At 40.4% G+C, this 23046-nt stretch overlaps 1 protein-coding gene across 5 annotated transcripts in view; it reads right to left on the bottom strand.

The window, feature by feature from the left end:
* The window catches only part of SLC36A4 (solute carrier family 36 member 4), a 235408-nt gene that overhangs the window by 176190 nt on the left and 36172 nt on the right, over positions 1–23046 (bottom strand). For all 5 annotated transcript variants that reach the window (XM_065581648.1, XM_065581646.1, XM_042856005.2 and 2 more), the window contains 4 exons: positions 21310–21405; positions 19348–19432; positions 5829–6056; positions 3137–3235 (listed from right to left, as the gene is read on the bottom strand). In XM_065581648.1, the coding sequence (XP_065437720.1) occupies positions 3137–3235; positions 5829–6056; positions 19348–19432; positions 21310–21405 (508 nt within the window). The remainder of the gene's footprint in view (positions 1–3136; positions 3236–5828; positions 6057–19347; positions 19433–21309; positions 21406–23046) is intronic.

Below are 23046 nucleotides of genomic sequence, written 5' to 3'. Positions count from 1 at the left end.
AGTTCTCGGTTTTGCAGAAGCTTGATAGTGTAAGAAAGGAGCACACGACCCTGTCAGGTACTGCTTCCTATTGTGCTTGGAAAGTGTTCAAAACATGTCTATTAACGATATGGTAACTGTTGGCTTTGGAGGTCGACCTGGGAGCCTGAATTGGAAGATATATCCTCCTGAGAATTCTCCCCTCTTTTATTTTGCACATCTTGTCAAATGCCTTCAGAGAACTGAAAGACACTAATGCAGTAGATGTACACTGATCCAGTGATGCCCCAACTGTACATTAAGATGATGTCATGTTACCTGTTAAATGTCTATCCCTGACAAATCCAGTCTGGTCTTAAAAACACCAGAAGAGAGAGTTAAGCTAGAAGGTTTTGGGTTTTTTTGTTTTTAAAGCGGATAATGCTAAGCTGCCAAAAGAGTTTTTGACAATGAGTGGTTTTTATCTCAAAGCCACAGTTCTAACAAGCTCCTCTGCATCAGTCTCAAAATCCAAAACAATGACATTTTAAAATGATAATTAACATTTTTTTCCTCTTCTAAATCCTGGAATTGGTTAGCTGCCTAATATGATTCCAAAGCCTCTGTCTTTTTGTATACAAAATACCACTCCACCTTTTACTGCAAAACAGTGATATCCAAGTTCAAAAGCAGCCTTAACAGACATCTGGAAGACACAGGCTAAGTAAAAATGAGGAGCCTTATTTTCCTACTCTGAAATTAATGTTTAAAAGTAACATAGCATTTTCTGTTCACTAAGCTAATCAGTGTACAATGCTCAACAAGAAAAAAAATACTGAATTGCACAGATTTTTATTTAAAGGGACAGAAAAGCACGTTATTTTTCTACACAATATGAATCAATTTTCTTTCTTTTTGTTGCAATTTTCCATTACAGAATCACCTTCACTTTTTGGGGGGGGCAGGGAACATGTCTTAAATGACAAATACTACAGGAGCTTCTCAGTCATATGTGATGAATATATTCCTGATTATAATACACACACACAAAACTATTAAATATTCTATTCATACTCTGTGTATTGTAAAGTTCTATCTGTACTACAATACAACCCAGTCCAGAGGCCCAGCTGTGGCAGAGTTCCAGACATAAAGACATAGTGCTTTATCCTCAGTTTTAAGTCTCATCTGCACAACAAGTTCAAGGGAGCCATGTTGTGATCAAGTCTCAGGAATCTTGTATTTTCACATAAGCCCTTTCTTCCTTTGGGAAAAAAGAGGATTCTGAACATGATGCTGCTGAACAAAGTTTAGTTAAATTTGCTTAGTAGCAGTATGGACAAGACATCAGATCTGCTGCAAACCTGGCATTAGCCTAGGAAATGTCATGTATCAATTAGTAAAGAAAGTGTCTGCAGAATGCCTATTTCCAAGAGGGGAGGTAAACACAGATTTTGTTTGACTGCATGTTCCAATAGCACAAGGTCACTTATATGAATGTGCAATAATCCAAATGTAAATTCTGCAATTATCTGAACTGAATGTTAAACAAAAATATCCATGTTACATTTGCAATCATCCAGAAAAACACGTTTATTTGAATGTAATCCAATAACAGCAAATACTGAAAATACAGAAAAACCAGTGGTGAAGCACTGGAATGGGTTACCTAGGGAGGTGGTGGAATCTCCATCCTTAGAAGTTTTTAAGGTCCGGCTTGACAAAGCCCTGGCTGGGATGATTTAGTTGGGGTTGGTCCTGCATTCAGCAGGGGGTTGGACTGGATGACCTCCTGAGGTCTCTTCCAACTCTAATCTTCTATGATTCTATGAAAATTAGCATGCATTGGTCCACACTGCTTTGGACCTGTCATCAGCATGAATGCATAAAGGGACATATGAATCTTTAGCATATCTGGCACATAAATATCTTGCAACGCTGGCTACAATAGTGCCATACGAATGTCTGTTCTCGCTTTCAGAGAACACTGTAAACAAGAAGTAAGGGGGTAGGGAGCAGGGGGTTGGATAGAGGGCAAGGGAGTTCAGGGTGGTGGTCAGTGGGCGGGGGTGTGGATAGGGGGCGGGGCAGTCAGAGGGCAGGCAACAGAGTGGTTGATTGGGGGCAGGGGTTCTGGGGAGGCAGTCAGGAAGGAGAGGGGGGGTTAGATAGGGTGGCGGGGGTAGTCGGGGCAGGAGTTCCAGGGGCGGTCAGGGAGAAGGGGTGGTTGGATTGGGCAGGTGTCCCGGGGGAGGGGGGGGGGAGGGGACAGTGAGGAATGAGAGGAAGGTTGGATGGGGTGGCAGTCAGGGGACAGGGAGCGAGGGTGGATGGAGGGTCAGGGGTCCCGAGGGGGCCGTCAGGGGGCGAGAAGCAGGGGGAGTCAGATAGAGGGGCGGGGGCCGGGCCACACCTGGCTGTTTGGGGAGGCACAGCCTCCCCTAACTGGCCCTCCATACAATTTCAAAAACTCGATGTGGCCCTCAGGCCAAAAAGTTTTCCCACCCCTGCAGTAAAGCATGGGGAGTCTCTCAGGTAAGCAGGTTTCAAACCACTTAGAAATTGAGAGGTTAAAATCGACACCTTGAATTCCACTGGATGCTTACTGGAAGCAAATGTAAGTATCCCAGAGCACTGGTTTAATCATGTTCTCCCAAAAGTGTAACTGCAGTTAATAAGCATCCTGCAGGATTCTGTGGAAGCCATAGTTCTGAATGGTCCCCAGGTTGAACAGTGCATTACAGCAATCTCATTCTGAGGTGACAAAGCCACTGAGGTGACAAAGGAAAGGATAACTGTGGCATAGTCTGTATCACAAAGATGCCCCTGATGCCAGGGGGAGATACCATGCAGCCCCATGTGCCCTCCAGTACCCTCACTCCCTGTGGAAAGCCCTGGACACAGCTTGGGGGCCCTGGCTCAGCATGTCCCAGGGCTTCCTTCCCCCACCACAGCCCTACAAACCAGTCTGCATCCAGAGCTTTCCACAGGGGCTGCCGCAGGCCCACAGGGCTGTACAACAAAAGTTGTCCATAAGCGGCATGCTTGATTCCAATAGCTGAATCCCATTAACATTAACGTCAATGGGATGGGCAAAATATTGCTATTAACTGAAAGTTAATAATAGGATTGCTCATAATCAATCACTGTATTTAGATGTGTACAGCTGAACACTTACCACACCGATGCCTTCAAAAGCAAATATGGCAGTACCAAAAAAAAGTGGATATTTCTTCCAACCAGCCACAGGGGGAAGTTTTCGAGGATCAGATATATCCTGGTGAGAAAAAACACAGCATCATCACATACCGTATATCAGCATTTCCCACACTTTTGAAAGCTGAGCACCTCTCCAGGAAAATAAACCCAATCACATCCTCCCTGCCCCCAACATCATCATCATGTGGTATTAATGGCCTGCACAGTTTAAAATGTAACCAATACCTGCTGCTCCTTGCCCACATCTCCCCTCTCCCCAGCTAGTCCTCTGCCCACTTGCAGTTGGGAAATGCTGGTGTAGATATTTGTAATACGATAGTTAACACAACACTTTAAATGGCAGCCTTGTTTACTCCTGGGGAAATTCTGCGCCACTACACAATGCAGAATTTTGCAGAAATTAATGTTCTGTTCACAGAATTTCCTTTTTCCCTCTACAGAAGTGGGCTGCAAAGATGTTGGCAGCCACAAGGGGCCACTGGACCTGGCAGAGCCCGGCTCGCAAATAGAAGACAAGGCCAGGAAGAGGGGGAGGGATCTGGAGGGTTCCCAGCAGCTGCAGTTCCCAGCACGCCCTGATAAAGGAAGGAGGCTGTGTGCAGGAAACTCCATGCAAGCCCAGAACCCAGCATCAGGCTATTTCTCCCTCTGGATCCCCGGGCTCTAGGAGGTAGGTTTGCCAGCTTTTGTTGGATGACTTCCTGGAGGTTTCATCACATGCCATTATCTTTAATTAAAGATTAATCTTTAATTCCTGGAGACTCCAGGACAATTCTGGGGGGTTGGCAACCCTACTAGGAGGGTAGGGGGTGAGCTGGGCTCTGTGGGGGTAGGGCTCTAGGGAGGAGTGAGTGTCTGGGCTGGCAGAGTGCGTTTCTGGGCCAAGGGGGTAGGGGGCGTGAGTGTCTGGGCTGGGGGGGGTGCGGCTGGGCTCTGGAGGGTTAGGGGGGTGTCTGGGCTGGGGGGTGCAGTGGCTGGGCTCAGGTGGGGAGGGTATGAGCATCTGGAACAGGGGGTGCAGCAGTTGGCTTCTGGGGGTGGGGAGGGGTTGTGAGTGTCTGGGCCAGGGAGGGCCCCACTGCTGGCCTCTGGGGAGGAAGGGGCATGAGTGTCTGAGCTGGGGCTGGCCCATGGCTGGTCTCTGGTGCGGGATTGTGAGTATCTGTCCCCATGGCTGAGCTCTGGGGGAGGACAGGTAGGGGAGGGGGCAGAAAAGCTGGAACTGCGTTGCTGTAGGGGTTTCTTTAACTCTCTACTCCCGAGAGAATTTTTGTGTGTGTCTGTATTGTTACAGACATACTTGCTGATAGGTATTTTGAAATATATTACCAAAATAATTGAAACTCACATGATTTTATTGTGTTATATTGACAAATAAAATTTGCAGAATTTTGCAGAATTTTCAAATACTGTGCGCAGAATTTTTAATTTTTTGGCACAGAATTCCCCCAGGAGTAGTTAGTTAGCATCCTTTGATATGAATGGGGCAGTTCACATCTCAGGACTATTGTTTCAGTCTCTTCAAACTTGAACAGACATTCCTGCATCAGGGCTGGTCTACACTACAAAATTAGGTCAGCTTAACTATGTCCTTCAGGACTGTGAAGAATTTCACGCCCTGTGTGATGTAATTAAGGTGACCTAAACCCCAGTGTAGACACTGTTAGGTCAATGGAAGAATTCTTCCATCGCTGTGTTAAGTGTGTATACGGCAGCTGTGCCACTGTAGTGTTTCTAGTGTTGACATACCCACAGTTACACTAGCTTCATATTTCGAAGGTTTTCTTCGCAACCATAACAGCTAAAGGCTTTTTTTTTTTTTTTTAAGTGAAAGCTGAGACTCTGGAGAATATTTAATTGTTCTGTCGTTGCATTTGTCCCAACACAACCCTCCCACTGGCTGTCTTTCTTGCCAATCAGTGGGGGGCACACATCACACTACAGGAAATACTGCTCTACATAAAGTAGCACTTGTATTTTTCCAATATCATCTTACGCGAAAGGTAACCCTGGCAAACTCTTTTGAACTCTGGTCACAGATCTTGTGAAGTTTTTTAAAAAAAAAAGTGAATTTTTTGTTTTCATCACATGATTCAGCTTGCTTTATACAAATCTCTCAAAACGCCTTTTAGTAGCATGGCAACAATTCAGTACATGCAACAATTATTCAATTGCTTAAAAGCAGAAAGTTTGCAACATGTGATCTAAATGAGAAGTCTGCAAATTTTCAGTACTGTGTTTTGGAGAATTAAGTGTTACAGTTGAAATTGCTGCCCTGTTGAACTGAAGGTACAAGCAGTGGAAAGAGAATCCCCAAAGCTGCAGGTGACATGCATGGAAGATAACTTTTTCATAATCAAGGGGCAAAAGTTCTTTGAAAGCTTTTATTTTACTGCCTTAATGGCAGGAGCAATTAGTAGGCATTTTCCTTTCTTTTTTAAAGTCCATTTTTCCATAAATGTCACATCCTTAAAAGGCTCTGTCTCAGGCACTTTTTAAATACCCATCACTTTAGTACCTATAGTATAAGCCATACTGTGTGAAAGTTAGGTTAATAAATATAAATCTAATAGTCATTTGACATTACGTACAAATTCTAAAAGAGATGTCGCATCTTCACAAAACAATGGGTGAGGGAAATGTATACTCACTCGAACGATGTACTGGTAAATAATTACCAGGCTGACAGCCATGGAAATATTGGCAAGGAACGAAAGCATAGACAGGCTCTTAAGGTCACGAATGAAGACCAGAAGGATAATAAATGGCACAAAACACAGCATGTATATTCGCAAATCAACACTCTTTTTCTCAGAGGGACCACTGGTACTAGTGTCATTCATGGGTACAATCCTGTTCTCCAAAAATCCTTCATGGACCTGGAGAGAAGATGTTTTTAAAAACATCAGAAACACTGTATTTTATGTGAATGATTACAATTGTTATACTTTTAAAATCCCAGCTATAACATTTAAAGGAGCTTAAGGAAGAGTTATTCACCCAACTCCTACTGACTTTCAACAGGAGTTGGACACTTGACTCCCCAGTTTAGTTAAAACAACAGTCTTGTCTACACTCAAACTTGCACTAGTTTAATTAAACTGTTTTAAACTGGTGCAAACCCAGCTATTCATATTTTAATTTAAAAGTAGGATATTTCCGTTCAACTTAAACTTGTTCCCAATCAACTTAAGCTAAACTCAAAAAGCCATTCTTATACTGAGATAAGAGTCCATCCAGAGGTTTGCACTTGTTGAACAGAATTGGTTTAGATTAAACATGTACAACTCGCCTTGTAGTCAAGTCTTAAATATTCCATAGATTCAATCCTAGATTCCATATAATAACAACACAATTGCCCAATGTTATTCAAAAGACTAAGCATGTAAAAATTCATAATTGTTGTTGTGCACTGGAAAATATTTAACATGATCAATGGTGTTAAAATTTGTTTTATGAAAATCACATCAATGTATGGCATGAATGCTGTGATCAAAAGCAGTGGTAGGCCAAAGCATTTGAGGTCACAGCCTGTGTCCCTCAAAACAGTAACAGTTTCAATCCATTTTCTTTAAAAGCTATAGTGGCTTTTTCTTTCAGAATGGGTGATCTCTTTTTAATCATTTTCCCACCATACTTTTCCATCCTGTACCCCCACTATCTGATGAGGTTAGTTTGCTCACATTGCAGAAAGCCTTAAACTGGTAGACTTGAGAAAAGGAATATAAAAAATTTTTTTAAAGTTATTAATTCTATATGATGTGAAAAGAAACAAGCACAACTGAGAAGTCAATGGTCTGAAACTCAAAACAGCTGCAGACAAACTGCCTTCTAAACACCAAGAGAGACAAGGTGGATGAGGTAATATCTTTTATTTGACCAGCTTCTGTTGGTGAGAGAGACAAGCTCAAAAGCTTCTCTCTCTCTCTCTCTCTCTCTCATCTACAAAAGTTGGTGCAATAAAAGATATTCCCCCACCTTGTCTCTCTAATATCCTGGGACTGATACAGCTAAAACACCACTTCTAAATTCCAAATCAGCCAACCATGCTACTGTAGTCACAGTCTGAGCATCTAACACAAAACTATAGCTCAGAGAATGTACTGTGAAATTAGAGCTACTCTAGTCTCACAGATAAAGCATATTTATAATAATACGTGAGCATTATGGTCCTGTTTATCTACTTCAGAGGTGTTAAAAGAATTAATTAGTCAACATTTGAACAATGCTTTTCACATGTGTACTGCTATACAAGAGCTACTTACATGGACAAAAGAAACAAAGATACCACTGAGCCTCTCAACAGAAAACACTTTTAGCAGTACTTGTGAGTACCAGTGTCATGTTCCAGAGTATATGTAGTCACATTAGTACTAATACAGACAACATGATATAACAGCAGTAGTCAATGCATCGGTGCACACAGTGAAAGAAAATTCAATTTTCTATACTGTAGATACACTGTTTTCTAGTCATAAGTGACATGGTAATCAGGTTTCTAAATTAAGCATATTAATGAAGTGCATTGCTATGTCATTGGTGAGTTTTATGGTCATCATCAAGACCTCTCATAAGAACAGCCATAATAGGTCAGATCAATGGTCAATCTACTGATTGTTTTATATCCTGTCTTCCAACAGTGGATGGTGCCAGATGCTTCAGAGAAAATGATCAGAACAGGGCAATTTATCGAATGATCCATGCCCTGCTGTCCAGTCACAGCTTCTGGCAGTCAGATGTTTAGGGACACCCAAAACATGGGTTGTGTCCCTGACAATCTTGGCTAATAGCCATTTATGGACCTATCCTCCATGAATTAATCTAATTCGTTTTTGAACCCAGTTATATTTTTGGCCTCCACAACATCCCCTGACAAGTAACACAGGTTGACTGTGCATTGTGTGAAATACTTCATTTTGTTAGTTTTAAACCTGCTGCCTATTAATTTCGTTGAATGACCCCTGCTTCTTGTGTTATGTGAAGGGGTAAATAACACTTCCTTATTCACTTTCTCCAAACCAGTCATGATTTTATAGACCTCTATCATATCCCCCCAAGATGAACAACCCTAGTCTTTTTAATCTTTGCTCGTACTGAAACTGTTTTATATCTCAACTCATTTTTGTTTCCCTTCTCTGAACCTTTCCAATTCTGATATATCTTTTTTGAGACGGGGCTACCAAAACTTCATGTAGTATTCACGGTGTGAGAATACCAGGGACTTGTATAGTGCATTATGATATTTTCTATCTTATTATCTATCCCTTTCCTAATCATAGAATCATAGACGATTAGGGTTGGAAGAGACCTCAGGAGGTCATCTAGTCCAACCCCATGCTCAAAGCAGGACCAATGCCAACTAAATCATCCCAGTCAGGGCTTTGTCAAGCCGGGCCGTACAAACCTTTAAGAATGGAGATTCCACCACCTTCCTAGGCAACCCATTCTGGTGCTTCACCACCCTCCTAGTGAAATTGTTTTTCCTAATATCCAACCTACACCTGCCCCTCTGCAACTTGAGACCATTGCTCCTTGTTCTGTCATCTACCACCACTGAGAACAGCCTAGCTCCATCCTCATTGGAACCCCTCCTTCAGGTAGTTGAAGGCTGCTATCAAATCCCCCCTCACTCTTCTCTTCTGCAGTCTAAACTAGCCCAGTTCCCTCAGCCTTTCCTTGTAAGACATGTGCCCAGCACTCTGATCATTTTCATTGCCCTCCACTGGACTGTCTACAATTTGTCCACATCCTTTCTTGGGGGGCCCGAAGCTGGATGCAGTACTCAAGATGTGGCCAGATGGTTCCTAACATTCAGTTAGCTTTTTTATTGCCGCTGCACATTGAGCAGATGTTTTCAGAGTTGGAGAACTATCCACAATAACTCCAAGATCTCCTTCTTGAGAGGTAACAGCTAATTTAAACCCAATCATTTTGTATGTATAGTTGGATTATGTTTTCCGGTGTACATTACTTTGTATTTATCAATATTGAATTTCACCTGCCACTTTCTTGCACAGTCACCCAGTTTTGGGAGATTCCTTTGTAACTTTTCACTGTCAGCTTTGGACTTAACTATCTTTAGTAATTTTGTATCTTCTGCAAAAACTGTGCCACCTGTTTACCCCTTTTTCCAGATCATATATTAATATGCTGAACAGAACTGCTCCCAGTACAGATCCTTGGGGAACCCCACTATTTACCTCTCTCCACTATGAAAACTGACCATATATTCCTCCTCTTTGCCTCCTACCTTTTAACCAATTACTGATCCATGAGAAGACCTTCCCTCTTATGTCTGCTTACTTTGCCTAAGAGCCTTTGGTGAAGGAACTTGTCAAAGGCTTTCTGGAAGTCCAAGTACACTATACACATTAGATCAACATTGTCCATATGTTTATTGACCCCCTTCAAAGAATTCTAAGCAATTGGTGAGGCATGACTTTCCTTTACAAAACCCCGTGACTCTTCCCCAACATATCATGTTCATCTACATGTCTGATAATTCCGTTCCTTACTATAGATTCAACCAAGTCTGGAGCCTTTTTAAAAAATTGGCATTACATTAGTAATACTCCAGTCATCTGGCACAGAAGCTAATTTAAGCAATAGGTTACATACCATAGTTATTTGTCCTGCAATTTCATATTTGAGTTCCTTCAGAGCTGTTGGGTGAATACCATCGAGTCCTGGTGATTTATCACTGTTTAAATTTATCAGTTTGTCCCAAAACCTCCTCTTTTGACACCTCACTCTAGAACAGTTCCTCAGATTTGTCACCTAAAAAGAATGGCTCAAGTGTGGGAATTTCCCTCACATCCTCTGCAGTGAAGATCAATACAATGAATTCATTTAGCTTCTCCACAACTGCCTTGTCTTCCTCGACTCCCTCGAGTATAGTCCATTACAAGATGGACCTAAATTCTGCAGCAGGGCCTCTAGTTTCCGCAGCATTCAAGTGAGGCAGACTAGAAAGCTTGTGGCAGCTATAGATAAGTTGGTACAGTCACCCATGTTATTTATTTTGATGCCAAATATCATTTGTATTAGTTTGCCGCAACACATTCAGTCTACACAGCTCCAGGGTTTGTACCGACAATTAATAACTATACTAAATGGGCTTTATTTGTTTGTGGGGTGAGGTGGAAGAAAGGTAGAGCTAGAGATTTTGGTAGCTGAGCAGTTATGAGCATCTGGACAGGAACAAGAGACAGTTTGGGGCTGTAAAGCAAAGAGCAGGAAAATTGTTGACATTTAAATTGTCAGCTTGGTTAAGATTCAGAGTTAACTGCCCACTGAAGATTAATGGGACCTTTCACTCTTCTCATTCCTATTGTTTCAGGCTGTCTGCAAACTCAGGCAGACAAAAATTCCTTTTTTAAAATACTTTTTGTTGCAACCATAAGAACTAAAAAGAATGATTTGTTAATGGAAAGCTAAGGCCGCAGCTCAGCAGAAGGGGGTGGATTTTCCAGCAACCATGGAATACACAGGTCTCTAGTGCAGTGGGTCTCAAACTTTTTTACTGGTGACCCCTTTCACACAGCAAGCCTATGAGTGCGACCCGTCCTAACAAATTAAACACATTTTTAATATATTTAACACCGTTATAAATGCTGGAGGCAAGAGGGGTTTGGGATGGAGGTTGACAGCTCGCGACCCCCCATGTAATAACCTCATGACCCCCTGAGGGGTCCCGATCCCCAGTTTGAGAACCCCTGCTCTAGTCATTACTAGTACACTAACCAATCTGATCCTGCAAGATATTGAGCATCCTCTTTAAAGTACTAAGCACCCTTCAACTCCTGCTGAAATCAATGGAAAATGAGAGGGCTACCTGGGAGAATACCTGAAGGCTGGGTTCTTTGAAAGCTACTGCAAAGAGTTAAGTAAATCTAGACATGAAAGATTAAATTTCCTACAAGCTTCTCTCACTACAAATTGTATAAACTGTCTGACATTTCCAAATTTCAGTGAATTCACACATTTTGCAATTGCCTCTTTGTGCTGAACAGTTAGGGTGACCAGATGAGGTAAACAAAATATCGGGACACATTGGGGGGGGGTGAACAAAATATTGGGACACATGGGGGGGTGAAAAAAAAATAGCCGAGTCAGTCCCGCCGGCGAAGCAAAAAAAAAACCTCAGCGCTGCCGGCAAATATCGGGACAATTATCGGGACGTCTGGTCACCCTATGGCCAGTTGTGTGACAGACAGCTCGCAAATCTGCTATTTCCCGAGTCATCTGAAGTAAACATCCTGTACCAAATCTCATTTGCCAATAGTAAACTTAAAATAAAAATACAGAGCAAGTCACTGTGCAAAAGCTTTAACTACCTTTCACTTATACAAGAAAGTCTTATGCAATTGCTCTTTCACTTACAAACACATACACAGCCAGAGATGCTCCATACATAAGAACATAGGCTGGGATTCTCTAAGAAATCCAATGGCTTTTGGGCATGTCACTCCCTTAGGTTCCTTTGAACGTCTCAGCTACCATAAATATTTAACATAACATACAGCATTCGAGCAGTGGAAGCACACACGTGCTTGCTATGCTAACATATCTTGCACTGTATATAAATATTTTAGCCTATTATGGCATTCCAAAATGCATCCTGCTATTAAATAGATAAGGCAGATAAAGACATTGCAGGGACAGAATGGTAACCTTTTTAAAACCCTGCAGTTTTAATTTAACTTTCTGCCAAAATCATTTCAAGTATTATTTTTCCTCTTAAAACCAGAAGAAAAATTTTAAAAGAAATCCACACACACAATTTTCACTTTATACAGACAAACCTCAGTAAGGAGTTCCTAAAAAACAGAGATCTCTGTATTTTTTCTATTAGCTGAATTAGAAATAAAGTGGTGCTTATTGGGAAAACGTTGCTTGTGTTCACAATATTTTATATTTCATAAATCATTAGGGAAGTTCAAATATTTTCAGATCCTTACATGGCACCCATTCCATGGTATCTGAACACCTTCCACCGCTATGTTATGTCACAAGGGGGTGGTCATATTAATGTCTTTCATGTTTACTCATCCTGTGTTTGGCTGACAGACACAACAGGCTCATGTACCCACAAAGATACACCATGTGTACACACATACAAGTAATCCACAGCTGTCCTTAGATGAACACTGATGCAGATATCTGCAAAGTGATGGCTAACAAACACTACCACACTCTGGGATACCCAAATCCAAAGCTGTAATCTCCAGAGGTGGCCAAAGCAATCAACACAAGTTGTTAGTGCTTGGTGTGAGATGTCTGCCTTCTGCTCCCCCAAATCTGTCAATGTGTCTACAGTGTAGTACGGTTATCCCTCCTAAGCGTCTGACATTTCACCAGAGTTGGGGCAGCAGAGGCCTTGCCGTTGCTATGGGAGTCTGAAACATATCTTTTCCCATAGAATGAGTTTATATAGGTAAGGGACAAGGGGACAGAGACATAATATGGACACTGCCCCTTTTTGAAGGCACCCTCTGATGGCAGAAGAAAGTGAGAGAGAAGAACCATTAATGAAGGCTAATTCTACCAGGGGAGACGAGCCCTTGATGCCTCCCTTTACAAACAGGTAAGCAACCTGTAGGAAACTAAGAAGGTTAAATAAAGCAGATATTTTTAGCATCCTTTAATGAAAATAGATCATTCGACTACGGTTGGGGGCAATATTAAACAATATCACCTGTTACTTCCTTTCAGAAAATATTTTTCTGACGTTCACCTCAGTCAATACTTGTACATTGTATCCCTGCCACTGGGAAATTCAGTGTAGCTTCTGTTTGCTAATTAAACCTACCTGACATTTGCGGTGCTTAAAAAATCCCACTATACCAAGGCACTTTTCCTTCCAGTTCAGGACAAAAAGAAATTTCGAAATGTCAGAATTTCCCATGGAAAGAGAATTCTGAGTTTCAACCAGGTTTAATATTGAAATTTATACTTTTGCATATCTAAGCTAGATAAGGCAGATTCACCTTCAGTTAGAAAAAGAACACACAATGGGGAAAGGGGAATAAGCTATACAAGCACAAGGTACCTTTATAGCAGTATAACTGTTCCCACACTAAAAGCTGTACTAATATAACTATTTGAGGTTAAAAAAAAAATCACACCCCTAACCGAAATAGTTTTGGAACAAAAACTGTGCATAGACTAGACCTAAGGCTTTGTCTAGACAAGTCGTCCGAGATGGCCACTGAAGTCACATTGACCCTTGATAGCTTCCTTTCAAAGGTGGAGTCACCAATCTCAAAGACCACATTTCAGAGACCACCCTGCCCAACATGTGAAAAAATGGCTTCTGCTGAGCCATACATATGCTTATTGAGGAAGTAAGTTTTGTGTTGCTGGTGGGAGTTTTTCCTATAGATGAAACTCACACCTGCACCTTCCTTGGATATTTAATGTTTCAGGCCAAAAGGTAAAAGTTTCAGAAAGTTATGAATAAATGAAAATAAAATGGAAATTTTGAAAACTCAGCTCCAACAGTTCCCCCCCTCCCCCCCCCCCCCCACCTCCCGCTTAACCACTGTCATTAGGTCTGGTCTATACACTTTTTTTTTTGTACTGATGTAACTATTTCGGCTAGGGGTGTGATTTTTTTTTTAAACCAAAACAAATATACCAATATAAAGGCACTATACCAGTATAACTTATCCCCTTGTATGGATAAAGCCAAGCTGGTAAAAAGCACCTTTATACTGGTAAAACTGCCTCCACCAGGAGACGGTGAGGGGTTGTACTGCTTTCTGGTATACTTAAAGTGGGACAACTTTTGTGTTTAGACAAAGCCTTAGGCAGTTTACTGTAGGCATCACAGAAGAGGACAGCTTTGAAAGAGGTCAGGGTAGTGGTTCTGCAAATGGATTCAGAAAGGGCATACAATATGGATGGGGTAGCCAAGGAAAAGTGATCAAACAGGCTATGGAGGCTAACATTACTGGCAGAGTGAAGAAAGCATGATATGATGACACAAGATTCAAGAGCAGACAAGAAAGAAAAAGCAGTAACTTTTCATTTTGCTGCTCAGAATGGAGTAACATGGAGGAGAGACTGGGTGAGACAGAGCAGCATGGGAAAACCACATTGAAATTTCAGTTCCTAACTTTGTGCTGTTCAGGCACAGGCTACTGTATCATTGCTAAACCTTTCCTTTGTGAGTAGGACTAAAAACCACCACTGAACTTTTAACATTTTCCTAAACAAGTCAACAAACATGAAATAGCAATGTGCATCCATTTCCCTGCCTTACATGCTGCGTAGGGTGACATAAGTTTGCAATTGATTATGATTAGATGGACTGAATATGACTCATCCTCTAGCTAACCTACTCTCCTTCACAATATCAGACTCAATATCATCTTAGACAGTTATTCCTGATAACAGTTGTTTTTAAGCTACTGCAGTTTGCCTCTAGTGCGTCATTTCATTTCAGTTAGTCATACTGGGCCAAGGCACATCTAACATTACCCCTTGCCTTCTCTTTCCTATCAACAGAGCATAGTAACTTGCAAACATACTATCAGTTTAGACAATTCTCTCCACTCAAATGTCACACATAGTCAGTGGGCTCAGTGCTGTAAAAACACATGGGTCTCCAATGCCCACATAATCTCTTCCTCCCAAAATCTCCGTTATGATTAAGCATGCTCCAGATTTTCTCAATGATAAAATTCAGCTCAAGAATGTGTTACAATAAGGTATGATTGCTATCGAGCATCATCTCTTGCCTTCACTGCACTGACACAAAGGCGGCTGGATTTCTACTAAAGAAAAGTGTCCTCAGCTTTTAGAGAATTTCAACAAAGAACAGAATCTCAAGTTTGTTTTTACCTTGACCATACCATACATGAAGAGAAAGCTTAGTTGCAAAGTCAAGTGCTCAAAAATTAGGAAGTGCCCGAATTAGGGTTGCTCACACCACCTTGTGTGTGTGCACTGTGTTACAGTCTTTAATTACAATGATTAAAGGTTGCCAAAGTTATAAGCAACAAAATTTAGGGTCTTACAATGGGAAGTTTCAAGCAACCTTAATAGCTAGAACCAGAAGATATATAATGTATTTTATATGGAAGAAAACTGTATTGAATCCCTTATAGGATTGGAAAGACAAAGCAAACATTTAAACCTACACACAATGCTTACCATAGTTAGCAAATGCTTATTTAGAAGGGATTTGGACTGATGATGGCTCAGTGCATATGCCAGGCTCTTTATAAAATATTTGTCAACCTTTTGTTTTGCAGGATAGCAAGACAGCAAACTCCACAGAGCAAAATCCGAATATTTTTTGAGAAAGTACAAGGTTTTGGCCAAGATTTTTAAAATCAGAAGTCCTGAACACCCAAATGCTCCCATTAAGGCAAATTTTAAAAAATATTGGCCTTTCTGCTCATTTTTCTTTGTTGAAAATTGTCTTTTCACTTTACACCATTTATTCTCCACCATTTTGTATTATTTAACTCTAATGATTTGTGGATGCACAAGAAATGCTACAGCAAATAAAGTTGCACAATTGAAAGGACTCAGCTAATGCAGCATATGAAAAGTTACGTTTACAAACATTTATCTGGCATCCACTACCCCAGTATCTGGGACTCCAAAGTGGTTAAGGATCAAACGATTGTGTGAATTATTTACTTTATGCACAGATATTCCTGACCCTTTATGTCCCCACTGGAGATCTATTCATCATTTAAGGGGACACAGTTACGTGTTAACATCGAAATAATTGAAGAGTGATGCCACTCCAGCAAGATAGCATAGGGCACGTCTACACCCTATGTAGAAATTAAACACCCCTGGCTGGCCCGTGTCAACTGGCTCAGGCTTGTGAGGCTCAGGTAGCCGGGCTGTAAAACTGCATTGTAGACTTTTGGTCTCGGGCTGGAGCCCAGGCTCTGGGGCTCTCCTCTCTTGTGGGGTCCCAGAGCCCGGGCATTAGCCCAAACCCAAATGTCTACACCACAATTTTACAGCCCCATCCCTGTGAGCCCAAGTCAGCTGACACAGGTCAGCCACAGGTGTTTAACTGAAGTATAGACATACGCAGAGAGACTGGTCAGCCTGTGTGACAGGCTCTGGTTCAAGCATTCCATTTTTATTATGGAGACAATGGTAGCAACTGTTTACACCAGCCTAGTCCTCAAATTTGGCACAATTACTCTTCATTGGAACACTGGAATTTCCATGTAACATTTAAAGGAAAATGTTTACTAACTGTAGAGAAAATATTTTAAAAGGCTACTTAACTAATATTTCCCTTCCATTTTCCCTCTACACATTTCTTTGGATTCCTCTAGCTAAACAATCGCAGTTCCCGCACAAGCATATTCAGCTAACATCTCCAACAGAAGCCAATTTCGAAATTTTAAAATTAACACACAAGTTATTCTCCCGTTCGGTATAATCAAATTGAGCTACACTAAGATTAGCCAATGGAACTGTCCAACTCTGTCAGCTGTCTTGCTTCCCCGACTCACCATCTCCACTCCTTCCAGAGACCGCAGGGAGCTAAGCTACATAGCAGGGGATAGGGGAAGGTTGATAATGGGGCTTTGAGGGAGGGCAAGAAAGGAGAATGAGGCTTGTATGTGGAGGGAAGGGCTGACTGGGTTTGGGGAGCACAGCCGTGTAGGAGATCCCAGTGCCTTTACACCAAGACTGATGTCAATGCAGAGACATGTGGCTCCCTAGTGCTTCAACCTCAGCTCTCCAGCCCACTACATGGCAGCACTAGGGAAGCCACGCTTGGAAATATCAGCTCTTCAAGGGCTCACCACGGTGTTGCTGTGCCAGTGCCCTGGCGGGGCCAGGACAGCCGAGTCAGGAGTCCTCCAAACACTAATGCTTTGTGTGGAGGGAGCAGTGTCATGGGTGAAGTCATGAGGAAAGGAAATCAAGGTGGTAGCACTGGGTGCAAGCGTTGGGTGAGAACTAATTATTTTGTGGCTTTTAATGCTTGCGTTGATGGTATGTGCAAGTAAGCAACTTAAATGCTTTTTCACAAAATTTGGCTTTGGGAAAAATCAATGCATTATATATTTAAAGCAGTACCAACTTATGTCCTTTGGTGCCCTCTACAGGACAGAGTTCTGGAATATAGATCTTTGTGGCTGTGAAGGAGACAGCTTCTTATCTCCTTACCATACTGTGGAAGAAAAAGAACTGCAATTCAAATCAAATTAATTGAAAAGTGAATTTTTGATAAGTTTGATTCATTTACAGAGTATATTTCATATTTCCTTGAGGCTGTTTCTGTTGCCTAGGATGAATTTGTTATTGGATCTCTCCCCATGGTTAAACTCCTGAGGGAAGGTAGCAAGTATTTCTTGTGAAGGCCCCTCTGTCTGAAATCCTGTAGTAAATGAGGACCCAATTTTAATGGCCTTAAGAAGTGATGCAAGACACATCTGATTAGTCTTGGTTTTGCTTATAGGGTCAGTAACTAGGAAGATGTCATTGGTAGGCAGCAATGGGTCTGCTTACCTATTTGATGGCAATCGTTTGGACTTGAACTTTATATTATGACAGATGCAATAAAAATTCACACTGAGAGGGTGGGGCCAGAGAAGGAAGAGACATACTACTGAAAATAATATGCACACTGAGATTACTAAACATTACAATGGTAAAATACATTTTTATAATATGGTCTCACAACTACTGCATATCAGGTTCAGAGGCCCAAATCATAGAATGTATAAATTGCATATGCAGGTACTTGGCACTTTTATAGCAACTTTTACATCAGAGGATCTTAGAGCACTTCCCAAAACATGAAATAAAGCTCACAACACTAGTAAGAGAAAGGTAAGATACCTATGGACCACTTTAGCCACCAATGAAGTATAACCAGTAGCAGTTTCAAAGCATACAGCTGTATTGCAGAATTGTCTAAGAGAGGACATTAAGAACATCATATCTGATTGAAATTGGAGGGGGATTGTAGGGTAATTACCCGAATTGAAATTTGTCAAGAAGCCCAGAGTTTAATGCCTGCATTCATTTGGAGGGAGTGCGGGACCTTGTAGAAATTCAATGTAGTCAGGATCTAGCTTTATGTCTCATCTAAGAGATAATGGTTCTTTGGGTAACAGTTCAGCCCATTGCAAAAGTGTACAGTGCCATCTGCTGAATATCACCTGCAGCTTTCAGGTGTCTCATTGAGGTCTCCCATCCTAGTACTGAAATGGCCCAACCTTACTTAGCTTTTGGAGTCTAGCAGGATCTCAGCATACTGTGATGTACTTACAGCAGGGCTGGTTGTTACTGAAGCAGAACAGCCTCATAATCTACATGTAAAACAACCATTCCCATTTCACTCAGTGATATCTTATATTTGTGCGGAGGGAGGCTTCAGACACTAGCTGGAAGATATCATTAACCATAAACAATGTTGTCCATTTCCCCAGTTCTTTACTGAATGTCTTTCCAATTGCCTAACAGCTTTTTCCATCTTCTGAGATGTGGCGCACACTGCTGCAGAGCTCAGAAACTAAACTGCTTTGCATGTGTGCTCACACAAAGTACATAACTATAGTTAACTACAATCTTCAGGGCAGGGACTGTGTCTTTCTCTGCATTTGGAAACTTCCTAGCACTATTTTGGACATCACGACAAACTAAATAATAAATAACAATTGCTACATATTGAGAGCAAGGTTGGGCCCAAGATCTGGATATGGAAAGAATATGTATATACTATACAAGATATTACACACGTTTTGGAGCACAAATCCTAAGAGTCTATGGTACACTACTGATTTTGTGCATGAAGAAACCATTATCTCATTGTAAAGTTTGGCAGAACTCCTCTTATATTTCTAACACAGTTTAGCTGTGTGTAAAATAATTATGTTCCATGGTTAAATTGTGAGATTAAATGTTGAAATTTAAGAAAAACTGGAGGTCAATGATGTTGCAGCTGCTTACACAAGCGCTGGATTTGGTTTAACCTACAAAGCAAGTGGATCACTTTCTACAAAAGTTAATCAATGAGATATCTTTGGGGGAAAGCAAGGTTGAGCTTATACTGTATTTATTCTCATTACATGCATTATATGACTGGTACATATGACCTGGATGCAGAAAGGAAATAAAGCTGGAAATAAAAAGCTGCAAACAAAATTATTCCCATACAATGCTTTTACTCACTTGTTTCACATTTTCTGCTAAGAATACAACATAAACGCTGCAAAATCCCAGTTGTGTAATCACAAGAAAAAAGTCAACGACACACCTAGGTGGGAGAAAAAACAAATACACATTGAAGTTATGATATTAAAAGAGTTTTCAAACAATTAAGCCATTTCCAAATGACATACATCTAGTGCTCCTTTTTATAGTGAGGTGGAAACAATAGTTTCAAAACACCAGGTTAAACTCTGGGGCACTGCAAAGCAGGTTCTTCTGCAAACAAAACAAGACAAATAATTTCTTTACCTAACATCAAGTAAATACCAAGGTGATGAGTTTCTTAGAAATGCATAAAAAAGATAGATGGTTTAAAACCACATACAGTACAGTGAAATGAAAAAAGAACAGGAGTACTTGTGGCACCTTAGAGACTAACAAATTTATTAGAGCATAAGCTTTCGTGGACTACAGCCCACTTCTTTGGATGCATATAGAAGATATATGCTATATGCATCCGAAGAAGTGGGCTGTAGTCCACGAAAGCTTATGCTCTAATAAATTTGTTAGTCTCTAAGGTGCCACAAGTACTCCTGTTCTTTTTGCGGATACAGACTAACACGGCTGCTACTCTGAAACCAGTGAAATGAAGAGATTTTTGTAAAACAATTTTGTAGGAATATTAACAATATGTACCTATAATTAATGCACATGTAAATCCTTTAGCAGGGAAAGTACCATATTAAGACTATTGTGACCAGAGAACATGAAAGGCCTGATACAGTCTAAATTATAGAAGTTTCAGCAATGTAAGATGACAGTTATTCTCAATGCTTACCAAATGATTCAATATGAATCAGTCCTGAGGTTTCAGTCAGATGAGAATTCACAGAAAACCATCTCTTACTTTATTTTTTCTAACTGTGGTTCGTATCGTTTTAGGGAGGCATACATCACAGGCTCTGGTGGACCGAGGAATGTTCCAATGGAACTCTTCATATAAAGTTAAACATACACTAGAACTTTCTTTAGATAAATTATTTTCTGCAGCAGAACTTCTCTGGAGACAGAATTACAATTTATAGATTGTAGTATACCAAAGGACTTATGGGGCTTTCCTACCTTCACTTTAAACCAAATTTCCCTATAATCGAGTTCCATTGCATTCCTATAAAATAACCACCAAAAATATCTGAAAAAATTAATTCACGTTTTATACAATAACCAAAACACACTGTACACTATTGCTGCATCCTTGAAAATAGTAAGGGAAAGACATTTTCCTTGTTGAAAGAAGAAATTCTTTATATATGCTCATTAAAACAAATATTTATATTTAACAGCTCTAAGGTTTTGGATTTCATTATTATCTCACAATACCATAACCATTATTTAGTCTGGCCTACTATGACTCTTCTTTACAGATGGCAAAGGAAAATGGCTGAGTTTCTCAAAGGGAAAAAAATTCAGAGACAGATAACAAGCTATTAACATTTTTGTTTCATTAACGTGAAATATAATAAAGATTGAACATCAAATACAATCTGCAGAGTAATGACATGTCAAATAATAGGTTGCTCCCGTTCAGAATGCATATATTATACTAGTCATTTAAGTATGCACTACAGACTTGCTTACAGTGAACCCTTAATATGGAGAAATGTGTTTGTGGTAAAAGAGAACTGAAATCCTAAATTGTTTCAATACATTAGAATGTGCAGAATGCAATTCTGGTTATACCAAATTTCTGCTTATAGAGTGAAACTGAAGTAAATTTTCTCCCACAGAACTTTAAAACTAAGTGCTTGACTGTGGGAATTACACTCTCACCCCTTCCACACAAGATGTATTAATTATGGTATAAAGTTTTTGCTAATCCACAGAAAGCAATATCATGGGAGAAAGGTAAAATTCTAATGTTTCACAGTTTATCCATTCCTTTTAATATTTCATTTATTAAATTAAATGCTGCAGCAACCTTACCTTCCCCAGGAAGCTCTTTTCTGAAGGCTGTTTAGGGGCCCTACTTCCATGGCGTAACTAACTGTGTCACTATACCCTAATGAGGTCTTTTTCAACCTGAAATGAAAGAATGGAGAGAAGTTGATAGAAAATGTCAAGGCGTAAAATACGATATACTCTGCCATAGCTTGAAAATGTTGTGGACCCACAGGGTCAGTTATAATTTGTTAGTCTCTAAGGTGCCACAAGTACTCCTGTTCCTTTTAGGGTCAGTTATAGCAATTCTGGAACATCATTCAGTAGCTGTAGAAGGCCTGACCTGCTACTTGAAGTCAATCTTCAAGAAGAGCATCTACCTGTGCACTTTTAGCATTTAAACCATGATTCTGCTCCCAGTTAAGTCAATAGTGCAGGCTCAGGTTTTTAAAGCACAGGTTTCTTATGGCAGGTCTACAAGAGCACTTACTGCACAGCACGGTGGGGTGTAATTCTACAGTGCTCCAACATGCCGTGCGCTGTCCATATGGTCCCAGCTGATGTGAACTTAAAAGTTCTCAATAACGTTGACAGTACATTAGTACGCGGCATGCTGAAGCACCGTAGATTTACACCTCAGTTAGTCATGCAGTAGGTGCTCATGCAAACATACCCTGAGGGAATTGGTCTCCAGAAGGAGTGAATCCAAACATGGTGACCGACTTCGGGATTCTGGTGAGAGGTGCAGATTCACCACACTTAAAAGTGAACCCTTTGCCTTATACCTATCTACAAATCCCATTTATGAACTAGGTAGAAATTATAGATTCATAAATTCAAAAGGCCAGAAGGGACCACTGTGATCATCTATTCTGCTCTGTGTTATGCAGAAGGTCAGAAGACTTCCGTGAAATAATTTTTGTTTGAACTAGAGCATATCTTTTAAAAAGCATCCAATCTTGAAGAATCTGAGAATCCATCACAACCCTTGGTAAATTGTTCCAATGATTAATTACCCTCACAGTTAAAAAATTACAATTTATTTCCAGTTTGAATTTGTCTAGCTTCAACTTCCAGCCAATGGATCTTGTTCTACTTTTGTCTGCTACACCAAAGAGCCCATTATCAAATATTTGTTCTCTATGAAAATACTTATATATTGTGATCAAGTTGCCCCTTAACTTTCTCTTGGTTAAGATAAATAGACTCAGAAAGCTCAATCTATCACTATAAGGGATGTTTTCTAATACTTTAATCATTTTTGTGCTTCTTCTCTGAACTTTCTACTTATCGACAGATGAAGTAAGGCAGGATACAATTCCCAGAGAGAGATTGTATCCCATTAAACTGGCCAAAAGGACAAGAACAATTCTGTGTTTTAACCCACCAAATACATTTTGATTGTTCCTTTTCACTGAGATAGAAAACCAGCAATTGTGTTCAACCACATAACAATCCTATGCTTGACGATGAGATAGATATTTGTTAAGAAAAATCAATATTAGTTGTGAGATTCTAAGGAGAGATAACTATGAATATGAGAGAGAAATACACACCTCCCCTCCAGGAGTGTGACATTTTACTCCTCCAGTGCATCATTTTAATATATTTCTTTCAGAATCTAAATGTAAAAAAATCTAATTTTTCCTCAAGCCAAGAAGATAACTGTATAGTATTAATATCAATGTGATTTAGTAGTAATTCATACTCCACTCTCCATATAAGTGGGGTCATTTATAAAATGAATGCTTTTCAAAAGTTATAAAATTATACTAAGAGTGG

This window comes from Chrysemys picta, chromosome 1 (assembly GCF_011386835.1).
Source record: "Chrysemys picta bellii isolate R12L10 chromosome 1, ASM1138683v2, whole genome shotgun sequence".
Classification (NCBI taxonomy): domain Eukaryota; kingdom Metazoa; phylum Chordata; order Testudines; family Emydidae; genus Chrysemys; species Chrysemys picta.
This window is presented reverse-complemented; position numbering and strand designations above follow the sequence as displayed.